This window comes from Ursus arctos, unplaced genomic scaffold, assembly GCF_023065955.2.
Source record: "Ursus arctos isolate Adak ecotype North America unplaced genomic scaffold, UrsArc2.0 scaffold_4, whole genome shotgun sequence".
Taxonomy (NCBI): domain Eukaryota; kingdom Metazoa; phylum Chordata; class Mammalia; order Carnivora; family Ursidae; genus Ursus; species Ursus arctos.
The window spans coordinates 2,037,341-2,059,429 of record NW_026623056.1 but is presented as its reverse complement, the minus strand read 5'-3'; the positions used below and the strand labels follow the sequence as shown (position 1 = coordinate 2,059,429).

Here is a 22,089-nt window from a genome sequence, read left to right as displayed (position 1 = left end):
GGTGTTCTGTCTATTTCTGATAGTGGGGTGTTGAGGTCCCCTACTATTAATGTATTTTTATCTATATGTCTCTTTATTGTGGTTAAGAGTTGGCTTGTGTATCTTGCTGCTCCCCTGTTGGGGGCATATATATTTATAATTGTCATATCCACTTGTTGGATACATCCTTTAAGAATAATATAGTGCCCTTCTGCGTCTCTAACTATAGTCTTTAGTTTAAAATCCAATCTATCTGCTAGGAGAATTGCTACCCCAGCTTTCTTTTGAGGTCCATTTGCGTGAAAGATGGTATTCCTTCCCTTTACTTTCAGTCTGAATGTATCTTTGGGTTCAAAATGAGTCTCTTGTAGACAGCAAAAAGCAATATGTTGTTTATTTTATTATTTTTTTATTTTTTTCCAGTTTAAAAGGAACACATTTTAATCAAAATGACACATGAAACTGAAAACAAATTTGAGAAAGGCACATGAAGAAAATGCTAACAAAACTGAAGTCAGGTGTAACAATAGTAACACCAAGCAAAAGACAAAAATCAAAAGGGACAAGAGGAATATTTCATATTGGTATAACCCACCAGGAGGATATACAAATTATTGAACTATTGTACCAATTAGTTGATTAATTATACCAATTATTAGATTAGTCATAAAAACATAACTCTGAAGTAAATGAAATAAATATGGATAAGAAAACAAGAAGAGACTGGAAATCCACAACATTAATGGGAAACTTTGACACAACTTTCATTCAGAAACCCAGTGATAGATCAATTAGAAACATGAATACAAAGGAAGAGAATTGGTAGAACCCATGAGTTTGATACAACAGACATGTACACGCATATATCCAACAAGGAGAGAATTGGTATTTCTAAGCATATATGGGACATGCATAAAATTTGTGTAAGTTTACAAAAATCTCAACAAATTAGGAAAAAAAGAGAACATTAAGGCTATATACTCTGAACATATCAATACAATTGGAAATTAGTAATACTCTTGAATAAAAAAAGTTTTGAGAATTTCTCCATAAAATCCTTTTCATACTATATTTTTATTTTTATTTTTTTAACTTTTTTTTACTAATTATAAACATTTTTTTTATTTTACTGTTTTTCTATTATGTTAGTCGCCATAGAGTACATCCTGGTTTGCGATGTAAAGCTCGATGCTTCATGGTTGTGTATAACACCAAGTGCACCATGCAACACGTGTGCTCCTCACTACCCATCACCAGCCCATCCCATTCCCTCACCCCCCTCCCCTCTGAAGCCCGCAGTTTGTTTCTCAGTGTCCATAGTCTCTCATGCTTCATTCCCCCTTCTGATTACCCCCCCTTTCTTTATCCCTTTCTTCCCCTACCGATCTTCCTAGTTCTTATGTTCCATAGAGGAGAGAAATCATATGATAATTGTCTTTCTCTGCTTGACTTATTTCACTTAGCATTATCTCCTCCAGTGCCATCCATGTTGCAGCAAATGTTGAGAACTCGTTCCTTCTGATAGCTGAGGAATATTCCATTGTATATATGGACCACAACTTCTTAATCCAGTCATCTGTTGAAGGGCGTCTTGGTTCCTTCCATGATTTGGCTATTGTGGACAATGCTGCTATGAACATTGGGGTGCATATCGCCCTTCTCTTCACTATGTCTGTATCTTTGGGGTAAATACCCAGTATTGCAATGGCTGGGTCATAGGGTAGCTCAATTTTTAACTTTTTAAGGGACCTCCACACTGTTTTCCAGAGTGGCTGCACCAACCTGCATTCCCACCAACAGTGTAGGAGGGATCCCCTTTCTCCACATCCTCTCCAACAATTGTTGTTTCTTGCCTTGTCTATTTTTGCCATTCTAACTGGCGTAAGGTGGTATCTCAGTGTGGTTTTGATTTGAATTTCCCTGATGGCTAATGATTTTGAACCTTTTTTCATGTGTCTGTTAGCCATTTGTATGTCTTCATTGGAAAAGTGTCTGTTCATATCTTCTGCCCATTTTTTAATTTGTTTATTTGTTTCTCGAGTATTGAGTTTGAGAAGTTCTTTGTAGATCTTGGATACCAGTCTTTTATCTGTAGCATCATTTGCAAATATATTCTCCCATTCTGTGGGATGCCTCTTAGTTTTTTTGACTGTTTCCTTGGCTGTGCAGAAGATTTTTATCTTGATGAAGTCCCACAAGTTCATTTTATCTTCTGTACACGAATAATGAGACTGAAGAAAGAGAAATCAGGGAATCCATCCCATTACAATAGCACCAAAAACCATACGTTACCTTGGAATTAACTTAACCAGAGATGTAAAGGATCTATATTCTAGAAGCTATAAATCACTCTTGAAAGACATTGAAGAAGACACAAAAAGATGGAAAAATATTCCATGCTCATGGATCGGAAGCATTAACATAGTTAAAATGTCCATGCTACTCAGAGCAATCTACACTTTCAATGCTATCCCGATCAAAATACCGATGACATTATTCAAAGAATTGGCACAAATAGTCCTTAAATTTGTATGGAACCAGAAAAGGCCCCGAATCACCAAGGAACTGTTGAAAAGGAAAAACAAAGCTGGGGGCATCACAATGCCAGATTTCGAGCTGTACTACAAAGCTGTGATCACAAAGACAGCATGGTACTGGCACAAAAATAGACACATGGACCAATGGAACAGAATAGAGAACCCAGAAATGGACCCTAGGCTCTTTGGGCAACTAATCTTTTATTTGTCTCTTGCACCATTTCTAATTGTTGATATGGTTTTAAAGAAATCAGGAATCAGAATATATTTGCAAATGATACTACAGATAAAAGACTGGTATCCAAGATCCATAAAGAACTTCTCAAACTCAATACACGAGAAACAGATAAACAAATCATAAAATGGGCAGAAGATATGAAGAGACACTTTTCCAATGAAGACATACAAATGGCTAACAGACACATGAAAAAATGTTCAAAATCATTATCCATCAGGGAAATTCAAATGAAAACCATAGTAAGATACCACCTTACGCCAGTTAGAATGGCAAAAATAGACAAGGCAAGAAACAACAATTGTTGGAGAGGATGTGGAGAAAGGGGATCCCTCCTACATTGTTGGTGGGAATGCAAGTTGGGACAGCCACTCTGGAAAACAGTGTGGAGGTCCCTTAGAAAGTTAAAAATTGAGCTACCCTATGACCCAGCCATTGCAATACTGGGTATTTACCCCAGAGATACAGATATAGTGAAGAGAAGGGCCATATGCACTCCAGTGTTCATAGCAACATTGTCCACAATAGCTAACTCGTGGAAGGAACTGAGATGCCCTTCAACACATGACTGGATTAAGAAGTTGTGGTCCATATATACAATGGAATATTATTCAGCCATCAAAAAGAATGATTTCTCAACATTTGCTGCAACATGGACAGCACTGGAGGATATAATGCTAAGTGAAATAAGTCAAGCAGAGAAAGACAAGTATCATATGGTTTCTCTCATATGGAACATAAGAACTAGGAAGATCGGTAGGAGGAGAAAGTGGTAAAGAAAGGGGGAGTAATCAGAAGGGGGAATGAAGCATGAGAGACTATGGACTCTGAGAAACAAACTGCGGGCTTCAGAGGGGAGGGGGGTGGGGGAATGGGATAGACCGGTGATAGGTAGTAAGGAGGGCACATATTGCATGGTGTACTGGGTGTTATATGCAGCTAATAAATATCAAACTTTACATCAGAAACCAGGGATGTACTGTGTGGTGACTAACATAATATAATAAAAAAATATTAAGAAAGAGAAAGAAAGAGAGAAAGAGAGAAAGAGAGAAAGAAAAGAAAGAAAGAGAGAAAGAGAGAGAGAAAGAAAGAAAGAAGAAAGAAAGAGAAAGAAAGAAAGAAAGAAAGAAAGAAAGAAAGAAAGAAAGAAAGAAAGAAAGAAAGAAAGAAAGAAAAAGAAATCAGGAAAACATATACATAAGTGCAACTTAAAAGCATTCCGTTTTTCAGTTAAAAAGTAGTGTATGATCCAAAATGCCTAATAATTAATGCTACCTGCATTTTAAGATATGAAAAATTTAGGAAAGCACACTTAGATGCACTTTTAATTGATTTAGGTAGAAGTTCCAACCACAAAAAAAGCAGAATGTTCGAATCCAAAAGATAGGCTCCTCTGTGAAGGGTCATTTGATGAAGAAGCTTCTGCCCAGTCCTTTCAGGAAGCTTTAAATCAATGGAGAACTGGACATCAAGATGACAATGAGAAACACAACTTACATGAAGCAAAAGCAGGTACAGCTATTTTTATAAAATGAATGTTATAAAATGAACCTGAATTTATTTTATTTATCTCCATTCTCTGTGAATATAAATGCAATGTTCAAAAACTGTTAGCATTAGGATAACAGTCTGATGTAACTCCTCAAAAGAGCACTCACTGCACAACCAGGGGTAAGTGGTTTGATATTTATAGAGCCCTGACTTGAGCACTGGGGAGATTTGTGTTTGTTTCCTATGTAAACTCAGACTGTCAAATGAATGGAGAATTGGATGCTTTCAGCTTCCCCACTCCTGGCAGAAAGTTTCATCAGGACAACTGTTCCTTTATTGAACTGTATGTATACATAAAACAAGAGAATCTGTGATATAGAGAAGTAAAGAAATTTTTTGTATGTGTCTTGAAAAAATATAGTTCAAGGATGGCTATGAACTTAAGAAGGAGAATTGACTTATCTTTTTTTTTCCTGTCCAAAGGATATTTCTTATTTTTATTTTTTCTTGATGGTTTTTGCCCCCATATTCTAGACATTGCAGATTGGATGACTGAGGCGCATACTGTCTCAGCTTTACATTTCCCAGAATCTCTTGAGGAATATCATACTTTTAAAACTATTTGATTTATTAATTTTATTACTCAGAATCTTATAGCGACTCTCAATTGCTTTTCACTGAAAATAAAATGTTAGATAATGAATTTCAATCATGAATCTTTATTGTCAGCATCCAATTTTATTATTTTTACTTCATTTTTTTTCCAGCACAAGAACTTTCCTGATTATTCATTCTTCATAACAGTGTAATTCCTAATGTCAAGGTATTACATACCATCTTCCAATTAGAATTGGATTTTTTACCAAATAATATTGTTTGAAGTATTTTTCCCTACCCTTATTCATGCTACATCAGTTTCATTAATATTTCCAAGATTTTATTTATATACTCTCTTTGTAGCATGTATCTTAATGTAATTCTCATTGACTATGTTATTTTATGTGCTTTTTATTTGAACTTTCAAATTTTGATGTATTTTTTACTTTTCTACTCTGAAAGGGAAAAGTCTTCTATAAAAATACCTTTTTGATTGTTTACTTTGAAAGACATAGTGTTTAAAATAATAAAGGGACTGATTTGAAAAATCAGATAAGGTTAGAGAAGAAAAAACATTGTTTTTCATAGTGTAGATAACTATATTATAATAATAATATAATGATTATTTTACATGATTTTGTTATAACAAAAAGTTAACCAAGAAGAAAATGAAAATAACCTAATTCAACCATCTAAAGATAAGCAATGTTAACATGTTGGTACATGTTTTTCAATAGACACAGTTGCACAAACACAGGCATAAATGGGGTGACACTATACATGCTATTTGTAACTGTTTTGCTTAGATTCTGTCATGGACAACTTTCCATATAAATACAGTTGTGTATCATCATTTGTAACTGTTGCATAATACTCTGTATGCCATGATTTACTTAATCAGAATTTTATTGATGGATATTTTGTTTCTAATTTTCAGTATGGTAAAATAAGTTATAATGACCATCTTAGCTATTTGTGTGCTTGTACAATTACCTTAAAATAAATTTTTAAATGTAGAAATGTTGTGTCAGTGGTTGCTGAAGAGAAATCATTAAGATGAGGACCTCTGTTGATATATGATATTTTTGACCCAGAGTATTATATATATATATATATATATATATATATATATATATATATAAAACTCTGTGTGTACCATATATATATGTTTGCCAATATTTTTCTTTTCCTAACATATTAAGTTGATACAAAAGAACATTTACAAAATTTGTATAGATTCTGGAGAAAAAGCAGTAAGCACCTGTTCTCTTCTTTCCTCCTCTTTTTTTTTTTTAAGATTTTGTTTATTTAGTTGACAGAGGGAAAGAGAGCATGAAGGGGGGAGGTGGAAGAGAGGGAGGGAGAAAGAGACTCCCTGCTGAGCAAGGAGCTTATTCCGGACTTAATCCCAGGACCCTGAGATCATTACCTGAGCTGAGGGCAGACGCTTAACCCACTGAGCCACCCAGGCACCTCTCTTTCCTCCTCTCTAAGAGATTGTCACTAACCTAGATTCTGTATTTTTTCATTTTAAAAAAAATTTCCTTGTAGTTTACTATACGTGTGTATCTCTAAACAATAAATTGTTAAATTTGCATGTATTTGAACATTCGGTAAGTGGAAAGCTATTGTAGGTATTCTTTTGCAACCTACTTCACTCACTATTATTTACTGAGATTTACCCATGAAGATGTGGATAGTTGTATTTTATTCATTTTTACTGCCTAAGTCGTCTGCTATATGAAAATACCACTATTTACCTGTTTAAATGTTGATGGGTTTTGGGATTGGTTCCCATTTTGCCATTACAAACAATGCTGGTATGAATATTTGTCTGTAGGTCTCTTGGTACACATGTGCAGACATTTCTAGGATGTCTTTTCCTGGGAGTGGAATAGCTGGGTCATAGGCTGTGTATGTCTTTGACTATACTAGGTAAAACTGAATTATTTACCAAAGTATTTGTATCAGTTTATACTGCCAGCTGCAGTAGATAAGAGGTTTGATCGCCTCCCATTATCATCAACACTTTGTCAGATTTTTAAATTTTTGCTGCTCTGATAAAGATGAAATGGCATATTTATTTTGTGTAACTCATTACAAATGATATTGAGTATCTTTTTATATGCTTCTTGGCCATTTAGCTTAGTAACATGCTTTGAATTTTCAAGTTTTCTAGTTATTTCTGTTATTGATTTCATTTTTTGTCTTTTCAAAGATTTTATTTTTTATTTGACAGAGAGATAGCATGAGCAGGGGGAGGGGCAAAAGGAGAGGGAGAGGGAGAAACAGACTCCCCACTGAGGAGGGACCCTGATACACACAACTCAATCCCAGGACCCTGGAATCATGACCTGAGCTGAAGGCAGACGCTTAACCAACTGAGCCACTCAGGCACCCCTCTAATTTAGTTTCTAATTTAGTTTCATTTTAAGTGAACTCCAAAGGCTCATTTCCTTTAGTGTGAAAGGCAAGTACTTACAATGGCGTGGAGGGTTCAAGGTAATCTGAAGTCCGTTATCTCTGTGATCTCACCTCCCACTTATTCTCCTTCTGGCTTGTTCTGTTTCAGCTACACTGGCTGCCTGGCTGTTCTTCCAACACCTCTTGAAACACATCAAAAGATATGTTCACCTTAAGACTTTGGCACTGTCTATTGAGAAAAACACCCACCATCCAATCAGTATGAATACTGGGGTATCTCACACAAATTCTCACAAAAGGTAGCCAGAGACCCGTGAAAACAAGGGAGCAAACCAAAACCTTAGTTATGTAGCTTCTGTGGCACTTTTCAAGGGGACATGTTTCATAGATCCATGTGTCCTAGATATGTTTTCTATAAGTAATTCTAAACAAGGGCTGTCCTGTTAAATGCATTAAACAGATAAGAGTCTGCTTCCATAAATATCATTAATCTATTTGCCAGAAGGTCCAGTTATTAACATAGTCACAAACAAATTAACCTAGGTCACCTGCCATCTTTATTTCCTGGGGATGTACCATTGGTAATGGGAGAAGAGTGAATCACAGGTCAGCTGCTTTACTTCCTTCCTCCTCCTCACCTGATAGATCTGGGGGTTATCTCTCAAGCAGAGTGGCTCTTCTTTATGACTAGACAGAGAAAAAAGTGAATCCTCATTTTTAGCTTCAGCTTTCCTATCAAGAGATACTTTGTTTTGCACTGGAAAGGAGGACCCATAGTAGAGGGATCTCCTTTTGCTCACATCCTTAACTCCCATTCTTTCAGTTTAGTGTATTCTGGAGGTGTTGCTCAGTACTTCCTCCAATTGCTTTCTTCAACACAGTTCCACTTTTTGGGAAGAATAGGGGTAGTGTGACTTAAATTATTTTGGTTTCTTTCTATTTAGTTTCTGCATTTGGCTGTTCTGGAAGCTATTCATTAACAGCCATGTTGTATGAAGTTGGAACTAATCTCTAATTTCAGTCTTCGAAAATAATTTTTCTCCTCTTTACTACTTCCCTTTCTTCTCCTTCAGCAATTTTTCTCCTCCTATGATGATCAGTTTGGAGAGACGGATAGTATCCAGGAAGGTGGAGAGACTGGTAATCCTGGATTTACACTGCTTTCTTTCCCAGAAATCTCCATCAGTTTTAAATATCTCTGAATAGTGGTTTTAATTTAGTAGTACTTCAGAAACATCTTAAGCATCTGGAAGTGAATTGCCATGTAGATATAAATTCATGAGGACAGTTGTCTCCTCCAGGTGCCATTCTGAGTTATTTATTTTCTGTTTCCCATAATATGTAAATATTATTGTCAGTGGCTATAATACATACCTTTATGTGTGTGTGCATTGATAGAATATATAATGAATCTGTTTGTATTTATCATTGAAAAGAATTGGTTGCTTTTTAAAAATTTTTTTATTTTAATGTTTTTTTTATTATATTATGTTAGTCACCATACAGTACATCCCTGAGAATTGGTTGCTTTTAAAAACCTTATGAATCATAAGATTCTTTCATTTCAAGGGATTATTGAAGAAAACTGTCTATACAGTCATTTAATAAATCACTAGTATTTAACACATTTGCATTAATTAAACCTAGAACTGTTGATTGCATAGATAAATATCAAAGCATATTTGTTTCAAAAATGGTAAGTTTTGTATATTGAGAGATGTAATTTATAGATTACCTTAATTTTGCACATTATATTTATTTTTATAGACTCATTGGAAGAATGTGAAGTACAAACTAATCTGAAAATTTGGAGAGAACCACTCAACATTGAATTTAAAGAAGACAGTCTATCCTATATGGAAAAATTATGGCTTAAAAAACACAGAAGGTATTTTCTGAAGTCTTGCATTATTAATAAGAAATATAAAAGCTATTTATGTTCCTGGCTTGTGTGACATGCTTTTCTGTAGCAATTTTATATGTGTGCTTCACATTTGCATAAATAATTTTAAAGCAATATTAAATCCCTGTGAAGCTTCTACTGTTTAATAAGAATTTAAATTTTATTTATGTATGTGATGCACCATTAATTTAGAGTTTGCTAGGAGAAATGCAAATGTGCATCTGAGGAAATGCACAAATATGGTATAGAATTTAAGAATAATAGCAAAAACAATGTGATAATGAAAGATTACTTTGAAAAGATATTGCTCTCATTTTTTTACATTAGCATAAACTTTTGAGGCTCTACTTTCAGAATCTACTTTTAAGTTAATTAGACCTTTAATACTATAGTTTTATTAATAGTATTTAATTATTTTATTCAAAGACTATATCATTAGAGGTGCCATTTCATAAATTGTTTAAAAGTTAAACTATTAAATATCAGACCAGAATTACAACTGAGTACATGTTAGAGTCATTTACAATTTTATGATCAAATAAGATCTGTATTGGGAGGTACCTTTAAAGGCTCACTTTGCCCTATGGCAGTACTGCTCACATTTTATTGTGCCTGTGAATCACCTGTAGACTGGCAAAATACAGATTCTTCTTCACTAGGTCTGGGTGGGACCTGACACTCTGCAATTCTGAATTTCTAACAGCTCCCAGCTGATACTAGTGTGGGTAATTCTGGTCTCTGAGCTGCATTTTGGGGAGCAATGTGTTGGAGGACCTGTCTAGAATGTACCTGAGGAGTGGTCATCAAGCCCTTGCTTCACCTTCAATCATATAAAACTATCCCCTGAGATGGCCCATTCCATCTTTGGAAATTTCTGCCTGCTGACCTCTTAGTGAGCTGTAATTTGTTTCTGACTGGTTTCTAAACATGGTCTCAACTCTACCAATTAAGCCAATACAGAGCAAATCGAATTCTTCCTCTCCATGGCATTCCTTTAGATTTTTGAAGTCAGCCCTTATACCTTCCTTGAAACTTTTGTTTGACAGGTTATTATCTACTTCTATGCACATTTAACTGTTTTTCATGTGGCAAGGTTTAAATTTTTTTTAAATTTTGAAATAAGGCATACTGAGGAGTTGTAAAACAGTATTAAGATTTCCCACATATCATTCATTCAGCTTTCCATAATGGCAACATCTTACATAACCATAGTGCATGTATCAAAGCCAAGAAATTAACATTGGTACAATATTATTAATTAAACTACAGACTTTATTCGGATTTCATCAGTTTTTCCACTGTTGTCTTTATTCCACTTCAGGATCCAATCCAGATCTCACATTGCCTTTTTTTTTTTTTTAATCATAACTTCTCATCCATTACACTTCCTCAGTCTTTCCTTGTTTTTCTCAGACCCTGACATTTTTCAAGAGTACTTGCCAGGTGTTTCATAGAATATACTCAATTTGGATCTGATTTTTTTTTCATAATTAGATTGAGGTTGTGCATTTTGAGGAAGGATAACACAGAGAGGATGCGCCCTTCTCAGTGTGTGGCATCACAGGATCATACTGTCAGTATATCTCATTACCAGTATGTTAACCTTTAAGCCCGTGGTTAAAGTGGTGCTCACCGAGTTTCTCCACTGCACACTCACTCTTTTCCTTTGTAAATAATGTCTTGGGCTATTACACAGAGTACCATAGACCAGGTAGCTTATGTACACAAACATTCATGTTTCAGTTTTTAAGGATGGGAAATCCAAGTAAAAGGTGCCAGCAGATTAGGTATCTGGAGAGAGCCAGCTTCTTGGTTCACAGATGGCCTTCCCACTGCGTCCTCATGTGGCAGAGTGGGCAAGGGAACTCTCTCAGGTCTCTTTTGTAAGGGCACTAATCCCATTCATAAGGGCTCTATCCTTATGACTCCATCACCTCCCAAAGGCCCACCTCCTAATACTATCACTTTGGAGTTAGGATTGCAACATACGAACCACTCCAAACAGAGCTTTCTGCCCTGGCCCCTGCAAGGTTCGTCAGTCTCACAGGCAAAATATATTCATTCTATCCTAAAAGCCCCAAAAGTTTCACTTCTTCTAGCATAAACTCACGTTTAAAGTCCAAAGTCTCATCTAAATATCACCTAAATCAGATATGGATAAGATTCAATGTATGATTCATTCTGAGGCAAATTGCTTTCTATGAACCTATGAAATCAAACACATTATGTGTTTCTAAAATATAATGGTGGGACAGGCATGGGATAATATTTCCATTCCAAAAGAGAGAAATGGGAAAAAAGAAAGGAGTAGCAGGTTCTAAGCAAGTCTGAAACCCCACAGGGCAAATTCTACTAAACCTTGTCTTAAAATTATCCTCTTCATTGATGCTCTGCACTCCAAGGCCCACTGGGATGGAGATCCCACCTTCCAGACACACTAGAGTAGGGGTTCTGCCTTCCAGACACACTAAGGCAGTGTCCCTATGGCTATGCTGGGCAGGGGCTGGCTCCCAAGACTTTGGGTGGCTCTACCCCTATGGCTTTGTGTGGTCCCATTCATATGATGGCTCTATGTGGGGTTGCATCCTGTGATTCCCTTGGGCTGAAATCATGTGGCTTTTCTAGCTTGGGGTTACCAGGGCTTCCTTGCCCCCATAGTTTCACCAGGCATTGCCCCAATAGGTGCTCTTGTGGCCTGGAGCTTTCTGTGCCTGAAGTGGGAGGGATAGCCCTGATGATTTTTTAATTGCCTTTGGAGGTCATTTTTTCCATTGTCTCTGATAAAAGTCATGACTTCTATTTGGACGACTCTGATTAATCTCCCTGTCAGGTGACCCTTTGGCCATTTACTTCTTCTTCTCTCCTGAATAGACCCTCTCGTTCTTTTTCAATATGTATATTCTGAGAATATTCCAAATATTTCAGTTTTGCTTATATTTTGATTAATAATTCTGTCTTTAAGTCATTTCTCCCTTCTTGCATTTTACTCTGAGCAGTCAAGAGAAACCAAGCCTCTCCTCCAATACTTTGCTTAGAAATTGCCTCAGCCATAGAAATAATTTCGCTTGTAAGTTCTACTTTACATAAAATACCAGGACATAGACACAATTCAGCCAAGTTCTTTGCCACTTTATTAATGAAAATTGCCTTTCCTCCAGTATCCAATAATATGTTTCTTATTTCCATTTGATACCTAAGCAGAATGGCATTTACCATCCATCCATATTTCTACTGACACTCTGTTCAGGATTACTTAGGTATTCTGTAAGAAGACTGAGGCTTTTCCTCTGTTCTCCTCTTTTTGGGTCCTCACCAGAATTGTCTTTAAGGGTTCTTTCATAGCAGTATATATTTTTTTCTAGTACCAACTTTAAACCTCTTTCAGCCTCTACCCATCAGTGAGTTCCAAGGCTGCTTCCACATTTTTAGCAGCACCCCACTTCTGGTACCAATTTTTGGCTTTGTCCATTTGGGATGTTGTAACAGAATAACATAAATTGGGTGCCTTGAAAACAACAGAGAGTTATTTCTCAGAGTTCTGGAGGTTGGAAGTCCAAGATCAAGATATTGGCAAACTCAGAGCCTAGTGATGGCCTGCTTCCTAGTTCATAGAAGGCCATCTTTTTGCTGTGTCCTCACATCACTCTTTTGGCTCTCTTCTATAAGGGCATCAGTCCCACATGAGGTCTATACCTTCATGACCTAATCACCTCCCAGAGACCCCACCTCTTAATGCCATCATGTTGGGTGTTAGGATCTCAACATAGGAATTTTGGGAGGGGGTACATTCATATCATAGTAAGTAATAAAGGTTTTAGGGGAGATACCTTGAGGTGATACAAAAATCCTGTTTTTCCTTCAACTTTCCTCTACTAATTTTCATATATCAGTGGCTTTTGCCAGAAGCAGAATAGCTAGGGATTTTCTGTTTCCTCCATTTCTACTATACTTATTAATTAGAATCCTTCAAGGAAGACTATCCCTTCCCCTCTTTCATTTATTTACTCAGTTATTAATTTGTGTAGACGCATGGATATGTGTTTTGTTTTTTGGATTGATATCCCATACTATTGTTACTTATTTTGTGACTCAAATGGCTCCTGGCTTGAGAGCTGATTCAGGTTGACTCCTCTCTGCTTTCAACATAGTCTCATCCTTTTTTGTTTATTGGTTGGTTTGCTTGTAACATCCTTCATTTTTCTGGCACCCAAGATGCATTTTTGTGCCCTAGGCCAGAAATAAATTTTCCAAATAATCTTGATTATTTGAATTATTTGGAAAATGGTATTCAAAAACCAAGATCTGGATTATAGGTATGTTCATGGCTACAAAGGTACCACAGAGCCTAGGTTTTCCCAGAGATCATCTAGGAAATATATGTATGTATACTTACCCACTATAAACATACAGCCAAATATATTTCTGTATCTATCTACCTGAATATCTGTTAAAGTAAACATGAGTGTACTCATACCTCTGACTCTAAACCAGCATCACGTTCTCCCTTTGCTTATTTTTAGTTTCTTTCACCTACAGTGAGAACCTTGGCTTTCATTATCTATGATATATTTATTCATTTATCATCCCGTGTGTATATGTGTATATATACACTACTCTCTCTGTATATACACTACAGTGCATTGTTTGTGTGCGGTGCTTTTTATCTTTAGCCTACACTATACAGTCAGAATCTTTTTTCTCCAAAGTTACTGAGGCCGTGGCCCTCATTTCTTCCCCATCTTCTTTAGAGTAGTTCTGCCATTTACTGGGTTATGTCCATATCCCAAGTACTTTTTAAAATTTGAATAGCATGAACTTGTATACAGTTCTGTGGGTTTTTACAAATGCCTGGAGTCAAGTGTTCTCCATAGTACCAAACACCACATTTTCATTGCCCCCAAATTCCCTTTTGCTTCCCCTTTGTACTCAGCCCTTCTTCCTCAACACATGACAACCATCAATCTGTTTCTATCCATACATATTTGCCTTTTTCTGAATGTCATATAAATGAGACCACACCATATGTAGTCTTTTGTGTCCTTTCCTTAGCAAAATGCATTTAAGAGTCATCTGTGTTCTTCAGTGAATCAAAATCCATTCTTTTTTTATTGTGGGGGAGATTTCATCATCCTGATGTACAGTTTATCCATTAATCTATTGAAGAACATCCTGCTGATTTCTAGTTTTTGGCAATTATGACTAAACGGGTTAGAAAGATTTGCAAATAGGTTTTTGCTTGAATATAAGTTTTTAATTCCCCGGGTAAATACCTGGGACTGAGATGGCTAGATCATATGGTAAGTGGATGTTTATCTTTATGAGAAACTCTCTGACCATTTCTGCAAAGCAACTGCACAGTTTGTGTCCTTTCCCTCAATGTATGACTTCTGGTTGCTCTCTAACTTCAACAGAGCCTGGTATTTTCAGGGTTTTTTGTTTGTTTGGTGGTGGTCATTTTTTTTTTTGAATGACAAGTAATTCATTAGTGATTTTAGTATATAGTATACTTTTTAGTATATAGTATAGTATACTTTTAAACATTCAACTTGTAACACTCCAAACCTTCTGCTTTATATCTACTCTTTTTAAAAAATTTTTTTAATTATATTATGTTAGTCACCATACAGTACATCCCTGGTTTCTGATGTAAAGTTCGATGATTCATTAGTTGCGTATAACACCCAGTGCACCATGCAATATGTGCCCTCCTTACTATGCATAACCAGCCTATCCCATTCCCCCATCCCCCTCCCCTCTGAAGCCCTCAGTATGTTTCTCAGAGTCCATAGTCTCTCATGCTTCATTCCCCCTTCTAATTACCCCCTTTCTTTATCCCCTTCTTCCCCTACCAATCTTCCTAGTTCTTATGTTCCATAGATGAGAGAAATCATATGATAATTGTCTTTCTCTGCTTGACTTATTTCACTTAGCATTATCTCTTCCAGTGCCATCCATGTTGCAGCAAATGTTGAGAACTCCCTTCTCTTCACTATGCCTGTATCTTTGGGGTAAATACCCAGTAGTGCAATGGCTGGGTCATAGGGTAGCTCAATTTTTAACTTTTTAAGGGACCTCCACTCTGTTTTCCAGGGTTGCTGTACCAACTTGCATTCCCACCAACAATGTAGGAGGGATCCCCTTTCTCCACATCCTCTCCAGCAATTGTTGTTTCTTGCCTTGTCAATTTTTGCCATTCTAACTGGTGTAAGGTGGTATTTCAGTGTGGTTTTGATTTGAATTTCCCTGATGGATAATGATTTTGACATTTTTTCATGTGCCTATTAGCCATTTGTATGTCATCATTGGAAAAGTGTCTGTTCATATCTTCTGCCCATTTTTTGATTTGTTTATTTGTTTCTCGTGTATTGAGTTTGAGAAGTTCTTTGTAGATCTTGGATACCAGTCTTTTATCTGTAGCATCATTTGCAAATATATTCTCCCATTCTGTGGACTGCCTCTTAGGTTTTTTTGATTGTTTCCTTGGCTGTGCAGAAACTTTTAATCTTGATGAAGTCCCACAAGTTCATTTTATCTTTTGTTTCTCTTGCCTTTGGGGATGTATCATGAAAAAGGTTGCTGTGGCCGATGTCGTAGAGGTTCTTGCCTATGTTGTCCTCCAGGAATTTGATGGATTCCTGTCTCACATTGAGGTCTTTCATCCATTTGGAGTTTATCTTTGTCTATGGTGTGAGAGAGTGGTCAGGTTTCATTCTTTTGCATGTAGCTGTCCAATTTTCCCAGCACCATTTATTGAAGAGACTGTCTTTTTTTCCACCAGATGTTTTTTCCTGCATTATCAAAGTTTAGTTGCCCAAAGAGCCGAGGGTCCATTTCTGGGTTCTCTAATCTGTTCCATTGGTCTATGTGTCTGTTTTTGTGCCAGTACCATGCTGTCTTTGTGATCACAGCTTTGTAGTACAGCTCGAAATCCGGCATTGTGATACCCCCAGCTTTGTTTTTCCTTTTCAACACTTCCTTGGTGATTCAGGGCCTTTTCTGGTTCCATACAAATTTAAGGGCTATTTGTGCCAGTTCTTTGAAAAATGTCCTCGGTATTTTGATCGGGATAGCGTTGAAGATATACATTGCACTGGGTAGCATGGACATTTTAACTATGTTAATTCTTCCGATCCATGAGCATGGAATATTCTTCCATCTTTTGTGTCTTCCTCAATGTCTTTCAAGATTGATTTATAGTTTCTAGAATATAGGTCCTTTACATCTCTGGTTAAGTTAATTCCAAGGTAACGTATAATTTTTGGTGCTATTTTAAATGGGATGGAGTCCCTAATTTCTCTTTCTTCAGTCTCATTGTTCGTGTGTAGAAATGCAACTGATTTCTGAGCATTGATTTTGTATCCCGCCACATTACTGAATTGCTCTATAACTTCTAATAGTTTGGGAGTGGCTTCTTTTGGGTTTTCCATATAGAGTATCATGTCATCTGTGAAGAGAGAAATTTTTTTTTTAATAATGATTTTTTATTATATTATGTTAGTCACCATACAGTACATTTTGACTTCTTCTTTGCTGATTTGGATACCTTTGATCCCTTTTTGTCGTCTGATTGCTGTTGCAAGGACTTCTAGTGCTATGTTGAATAATAGTGGCGAGAGTGGGCATCCTTGTCGTGTTCCTGATCTTAAGGGAAAGGCTTCCAGCTTTTCCCCATTGAGAATAATAATTGCTGTAGGCTTTTCATAGATGGCTTTTATGGTCTTGAGAAATGAACCCTCTCTTCCTACACTCTGAAGGGTTTTAATCAGCATCAATTGAGAGAATCATATGGTTTCTAAATTTTTGTTTCTGAATAAAATCTAAGACACTGATAGATTTGCGAATGTTGTACCACCCCTGCATCCCAGGGCTGAATCCCACTTGGTCATGATGGATAATCCTTTTAATGTACAGTTGGATTTTATTTGCCAGGATCTTCTTGAGGATTTTGGCATCCATATTCATTAGGAAAATCGGTGTGTAATTCTCCTTTTTGTTGGGGTCTTTGCCTGGTTTGGGGATCAAGGTAATACTGGCCTCATAGAATGAGTTTGGTAGCTTTCGTTCTGTCTCTATGTTTTCAAAAGCTTTAGGAGAATAGGTATTATTTCTTCTTTGAATGTTTGGTAGAATTCCCCAAAAACCGTCCGGGCCTGGAGTTTTGTTATTTGGAAGGTTGTTTATCACTGACTCAATCTCTTCATAATTAATTGGCCTCTTAAAAATCAATTTCTTCCTGTTTCAGTCTTGTTAGTTTATGGGTTTCCAGGAAGGCCTCCATCTCTTCCAGATTGCTTAATTTATTGGCATATAGCTGTTGATAAAAGTTTCTAATAATCCTTCCAATTTCATTGGTGTTGGTTGTGACCTCTACCTTTTCATTCATAATTTCATTAATTTGGGTCCTTTCTCTATTCTTTTGGATAAGTCTTGCCAGTGGTCTGTCAATTTTATTGATTCTCTCCAAGAACAAGCTTCTAGTCCTGTTGATCTGCTCTACTGTACTTCTGGTTTCTACCTGATTGATTTCAGCTCTAATTTTGGTCAACTGCTTCCTCGTGCGTGGATTAGGCCTGTCCCTCTGTTGCTGTTCCAGCTTCTTGAGGTGAGAATATAAAAACTGCATTTTAGATTTTTCTATTCTTTTGAGTGAGGCTTGAATGGCTATGTATTTCCCCCTTAGGACTGCCTTTGCAGTATCCCATAGGTTTTGGACTGTTGTGTTTTCATTCTCGTTGGTCTCCATAAATTGTTTAAATCGATTTTTGATTTCCTGGTTTATTGAATCATTCCTGAGCAGGATGGTTCTTAGTCTCCAAATGTTTGAGTTTCTTCCAAATTTTTCCTTGTGGTTGAGTTCCAATTTCAAAGCGTTGTGGTCTGAGAATATGCAGGAATAATTTCAGTCTTTTGGTATCGGTTGAGACCTTTTTTGTGTCCCAGAACATAGTCTATTCTTGAGAATGTTCCATGGGCATTAGAATAGAATGAGTATTCTTTGGTTTTGGGGTGTAGTGTTCTATACATATCTATGAGGTCCAACTGGTCGAGTATGGCATTCAAAGCTCTTGTTTCTTTGTCGATTTTTTGTATAGGTATTCTGTCTATTTCTGATAGTGGAGTGTTGAGGTCCTCTACTATTAACATATTTTTATCTATATGTCTCTTTATTGTGGTTAAGAGTTGGCTTGTGTATCTTGCTGCTCTCCTTTCGGGGGCATATATATTTACAATTGTCATATCCACTTGTTGGAGACATCCTTTAAGAATAATATAGTGACCTTCGGTGTCTCTACCTATAGTCTTTAGTTTAAAATCCAATCTGTCTGATATGAGAATTGCTACCCCAGCTTTCTTGTGAGGTCCATTGGCGTGAAAGATGGTATTCCATGCCTTTACTTTCAGTCTGAATGCATCTTTAGGTTCAAAATGAGTCCCTTGTAGACAGCACATGGATGGGTCATGTCTTTTTATCCAATCTGCAACCCTGTGTCATTATGGGAGCATTTAAGCCATTTACATTGAGACTGAATATTGAGAGATATGATTTTAAAGATGCCATGTTGCCTGTAAAGTCTTTGTTTTTATAGATTGTGACTTTCTGTTCTGTATCACTCTTGGGGCCTTTTCACCTTTATAGAACCCCCTTGACATCTCCTGTAGGGCTGGTTTCATGGTTATGAAATTGGTCAATGACTGGCGATTCTGTAAGTTCTTTATTTCTCCATCAATTCTGAATGACAGCCTTGCTGGATAAAGGATCCTTGGCTGCATGTTTTTCTCTGAAAGAGCTTTAAAAATGCCCCCCCGCCCAATCCTTTCTCTCATTCCAGGTCTGTGTAGACAGGTCTGACATAATTCTGATGCCTTTGCCTTGGTACATGAGAAATTTCTTTGTCCTGCCCGCTTTCAATAATGTATCCTTGGATCTAATATTTGCAATTTCACTATGACGTGATGTGGTGTAGGTTTGTTGTGGTTGAGCTTGGGAGAGGTCCTCTCTGCCTCTTGGATACGAATGTTTGTTTCCCTTGCTAGATTAGGGTTGTTTTCAGCTACAATTTGTTCAAATATCTCTTCTAGACCTCTGTTATTCTCCACCCCCTTGGGGATGCCGATGATTCTGACATTGGAACGTTTCATTGAGTCAGTAATCTCCCGTAACCTACATTCTTGGGATTGGATTTTTTTGAGCCAAGTTTCTATTTTAGCTTTCTCTTGTACTAACCCATCCTCCAATTCACCAATACGTTCTTCTGCCTCAGTCACCGTGCCTGTCAGATCCTCTAGTTTTGACTGCATTTGGCTCACAGAATTTTTAATTTCTGCCAGATTCGCTCTCATTTCCACCCTTAGAGATTCTATATTCTCATTAACGTTTTAGTTAATACTTTTTCAAGTCTACACATCATCTTGTCCATTGTTACTCTGAATTCCATTTCTGATAATTTGGTTATATCCGTAACCATTAGTTCTGTGACAGAGGCCACAGACTCATTGTCTTTTCTTTGCTGTGGGGGATTTCTCCTTCTCATCATTATGATGAGGAGAGTTTGCGGGGTTGTCCAGAGCCCAAATTATTGACCGGGACCCAGGCCGTGAGCCCTTGTTTTATAGGGATCTTAGGGATGTGGGCTTCTTGATTTTTCAGTCCGCCTTCTCTGGGAGGGGCCTGCTGCACCGATACTCAGGCAACCCTGTTTGGGTAGCGTCTCCGTGTCCCCTGCGAGGGGGGATGGTGGTGGGCATACTGTGAGCCGGTCTTTCCAGGCTTTTGTTCTCTGGCGGCTTTCGCTGGTGGTTTGCTGTGCCTCTTCTGAGAGTCAGAGCAGCAGTGGCCGAATCTCAGCCTCTGTCTCAGAACAGAGGGATCGTGGACCATTCTCCACTGATATTCTGGCCACTTTACCTCTGTTTCTATTGGTGCTGCTCAGCCCTGCAGTGTCCCGGGATTTGCGCCCCACACCGGGCGTCCCAGCCCTCACTTCCTCTGTCCTTTGTGTTTCTAACACCGCCAGCTGCTAGATGCCAGCCGCTAGCTGCCAGCCACCCCTGCACACTCCCGGAGCTCCAGGTCTCAGTCTGGTTCCAGTGAGCACACTGGAGCTCCATTTCAGTCTGGTGGCATGTGTCCCCTGGCTCATGGTCTCAGTCCGCTCTCTCGCGGGTGCTGGTCCGTGAGACCGCTCACTCCTCTGTGCAGGTGGCTACCGCTTCCCGGCGCCCGAATGCGGTGGCTCCCTCCCCCTTCCATTTATCTTCCAATATCTTGCACGGTTTCGCGGCTCCCCGCTTCCTACCTCAATACTCAGCACTGGAGATGTTCATTTGTAGAGATCCAGAGCTCCTGTGTCTCATGCTGATTCCGTTAATGTTCAGGATGGTCTGGTACCTATTCAACTCGACTCAGGGGACCGGCTGAAAAAGGGGTCCCCTACTCCTCTGCCATCTTAACTCCGGTGGTGGTCATTTTACTAGGTATATAGTTGCATCCCCTTGTGGTTTATGTGGCAGGGCTTTAAGTTCATTCAAATACTCTTCTCGTTATTCCTATGCAACTGCTGTCCATGCTGTTTATATCTCTTGTAAAGTGTAATGCCCATAACAGTCTTTTAGGTATGATATTCAGTAGTGTGTACCCATCAATTAGTCAGTCTTCAATAAATATTTGTTTAAATTTTGAGGAAAATCTGGTGAGGAAATCTTATTCTAAAAGATATTTCACCCTTTATTTATGTGGCATGACCTTTTAAGCAAGGAATGGTGCCAAGGTCCCAAAAGCCAGAATACAGACCTAGTTCATTGACTAATTAGTAGTTTGTTTGTGAGCAAATCCTGTAAAATATCTTGGTCTACAAAATATTGTAGTTTAGAATAAGCAATCAGTAGTTCCAATACTCTGTTGTCTGGAGTATAAGCCTTGGTTCAGGGCTTTGCTCATTAAATTAGGTAAATTTTTACTTCAGAGAGGAGTCCTGGATAAAAGTACATTCGTGTGCATCTATGATTGAGTTTTTTGTACAGTATATCTGTGTCAAACTGGAAAGAGGTTTCTGGTGCCCAGGTGCCAGTTTGTTTTGACCTTTACTCTTTAATGTTTTTCATCACTTAATTAAATTATAGATGTAAGATGTCACACCCATCAAATTTGTTAAGACACAAAGCTGAATAATTTATAAATATTTTGGAGTGTTCTGATATATACATTACATATATTGGGAAAATGCAGTTAGCCATAGACTGCCAGATTATCAAATTTTATTGCCTTTGCAAACTGGGAGAGAGGCCATATAGAGTAATGGTTAAGAGCATTGACTTGGGGAGATGGACTCCTTGGGTTCAAATTCTCTTCTGCATTTACTACCTGAATGACTTTGAACAGGTTGATTTACTTCTTTGTGCCTCAGTTTTCTCATCTGTAAAAGTAAGATAATACTGGTGCCTATTTAACATACCTATGAATATTTAATACCCCAAATTAGTTAGAGTGGAGCCTGGTACATTTTAAGCTTTGTATCAATGCTACATACTATTATCATTAAGAAGGCCCTGACTTTTACATGACGACTCCATGAGCTGTTATGGTCTGGAAGGGCTGTAGCTACTTATATTCTTGATTGAAAAGTGCCACCTTCTCAATAACTTGGGACTATCCTCTGGAACCAGATGCATAATCTTGACCTTTGAGAATTCCTGTATTTCATTTTCTTCTATACGAGATGGGCCATATCAGACCTCATTAATTGGGTGATAAATGGGACAGCCAGAACATACTATGTTCATATTGTGGGAGCAGATTTTATCACCCTACTGGCTTGGTGAAAGTTTAAAAGAATGTCTTTAGGTTCCCTTAGTACTTATCAACACATTACCTAGGCTGTAATATATAACACACATTCATAAATCAGTGCTTTTTAAAAAAA

At 37.5% G+C, this 22,089-nt stretch overlaps 1 protein-coding gene across 1 annotated transcript in view; it reads left to right on the top strand.

Moving 5' to 3' along the window:
- The window catches only part of ZBBX (zinc finger B-box domain containing), a 78,418-nt gene that overhangs the window by 32,178 nt on the left and 24,151 nt on the right, over positions 1-22,089 (top strand). Inside the window, exons 8-9 of the mRNA XM_044384775.2 lie at positions 4,092-4,266; positions 9,034-9,154. Of these exons, the coding sequence (XP_044240710.2) occupies positions 4,092-4,266; positions 9,034-9,154 (296 nt within the window). The remainder of the gene's footprint in view (positions 1-4,091; positions 4,267-9,033; positions 9,155-22,089) is intronic.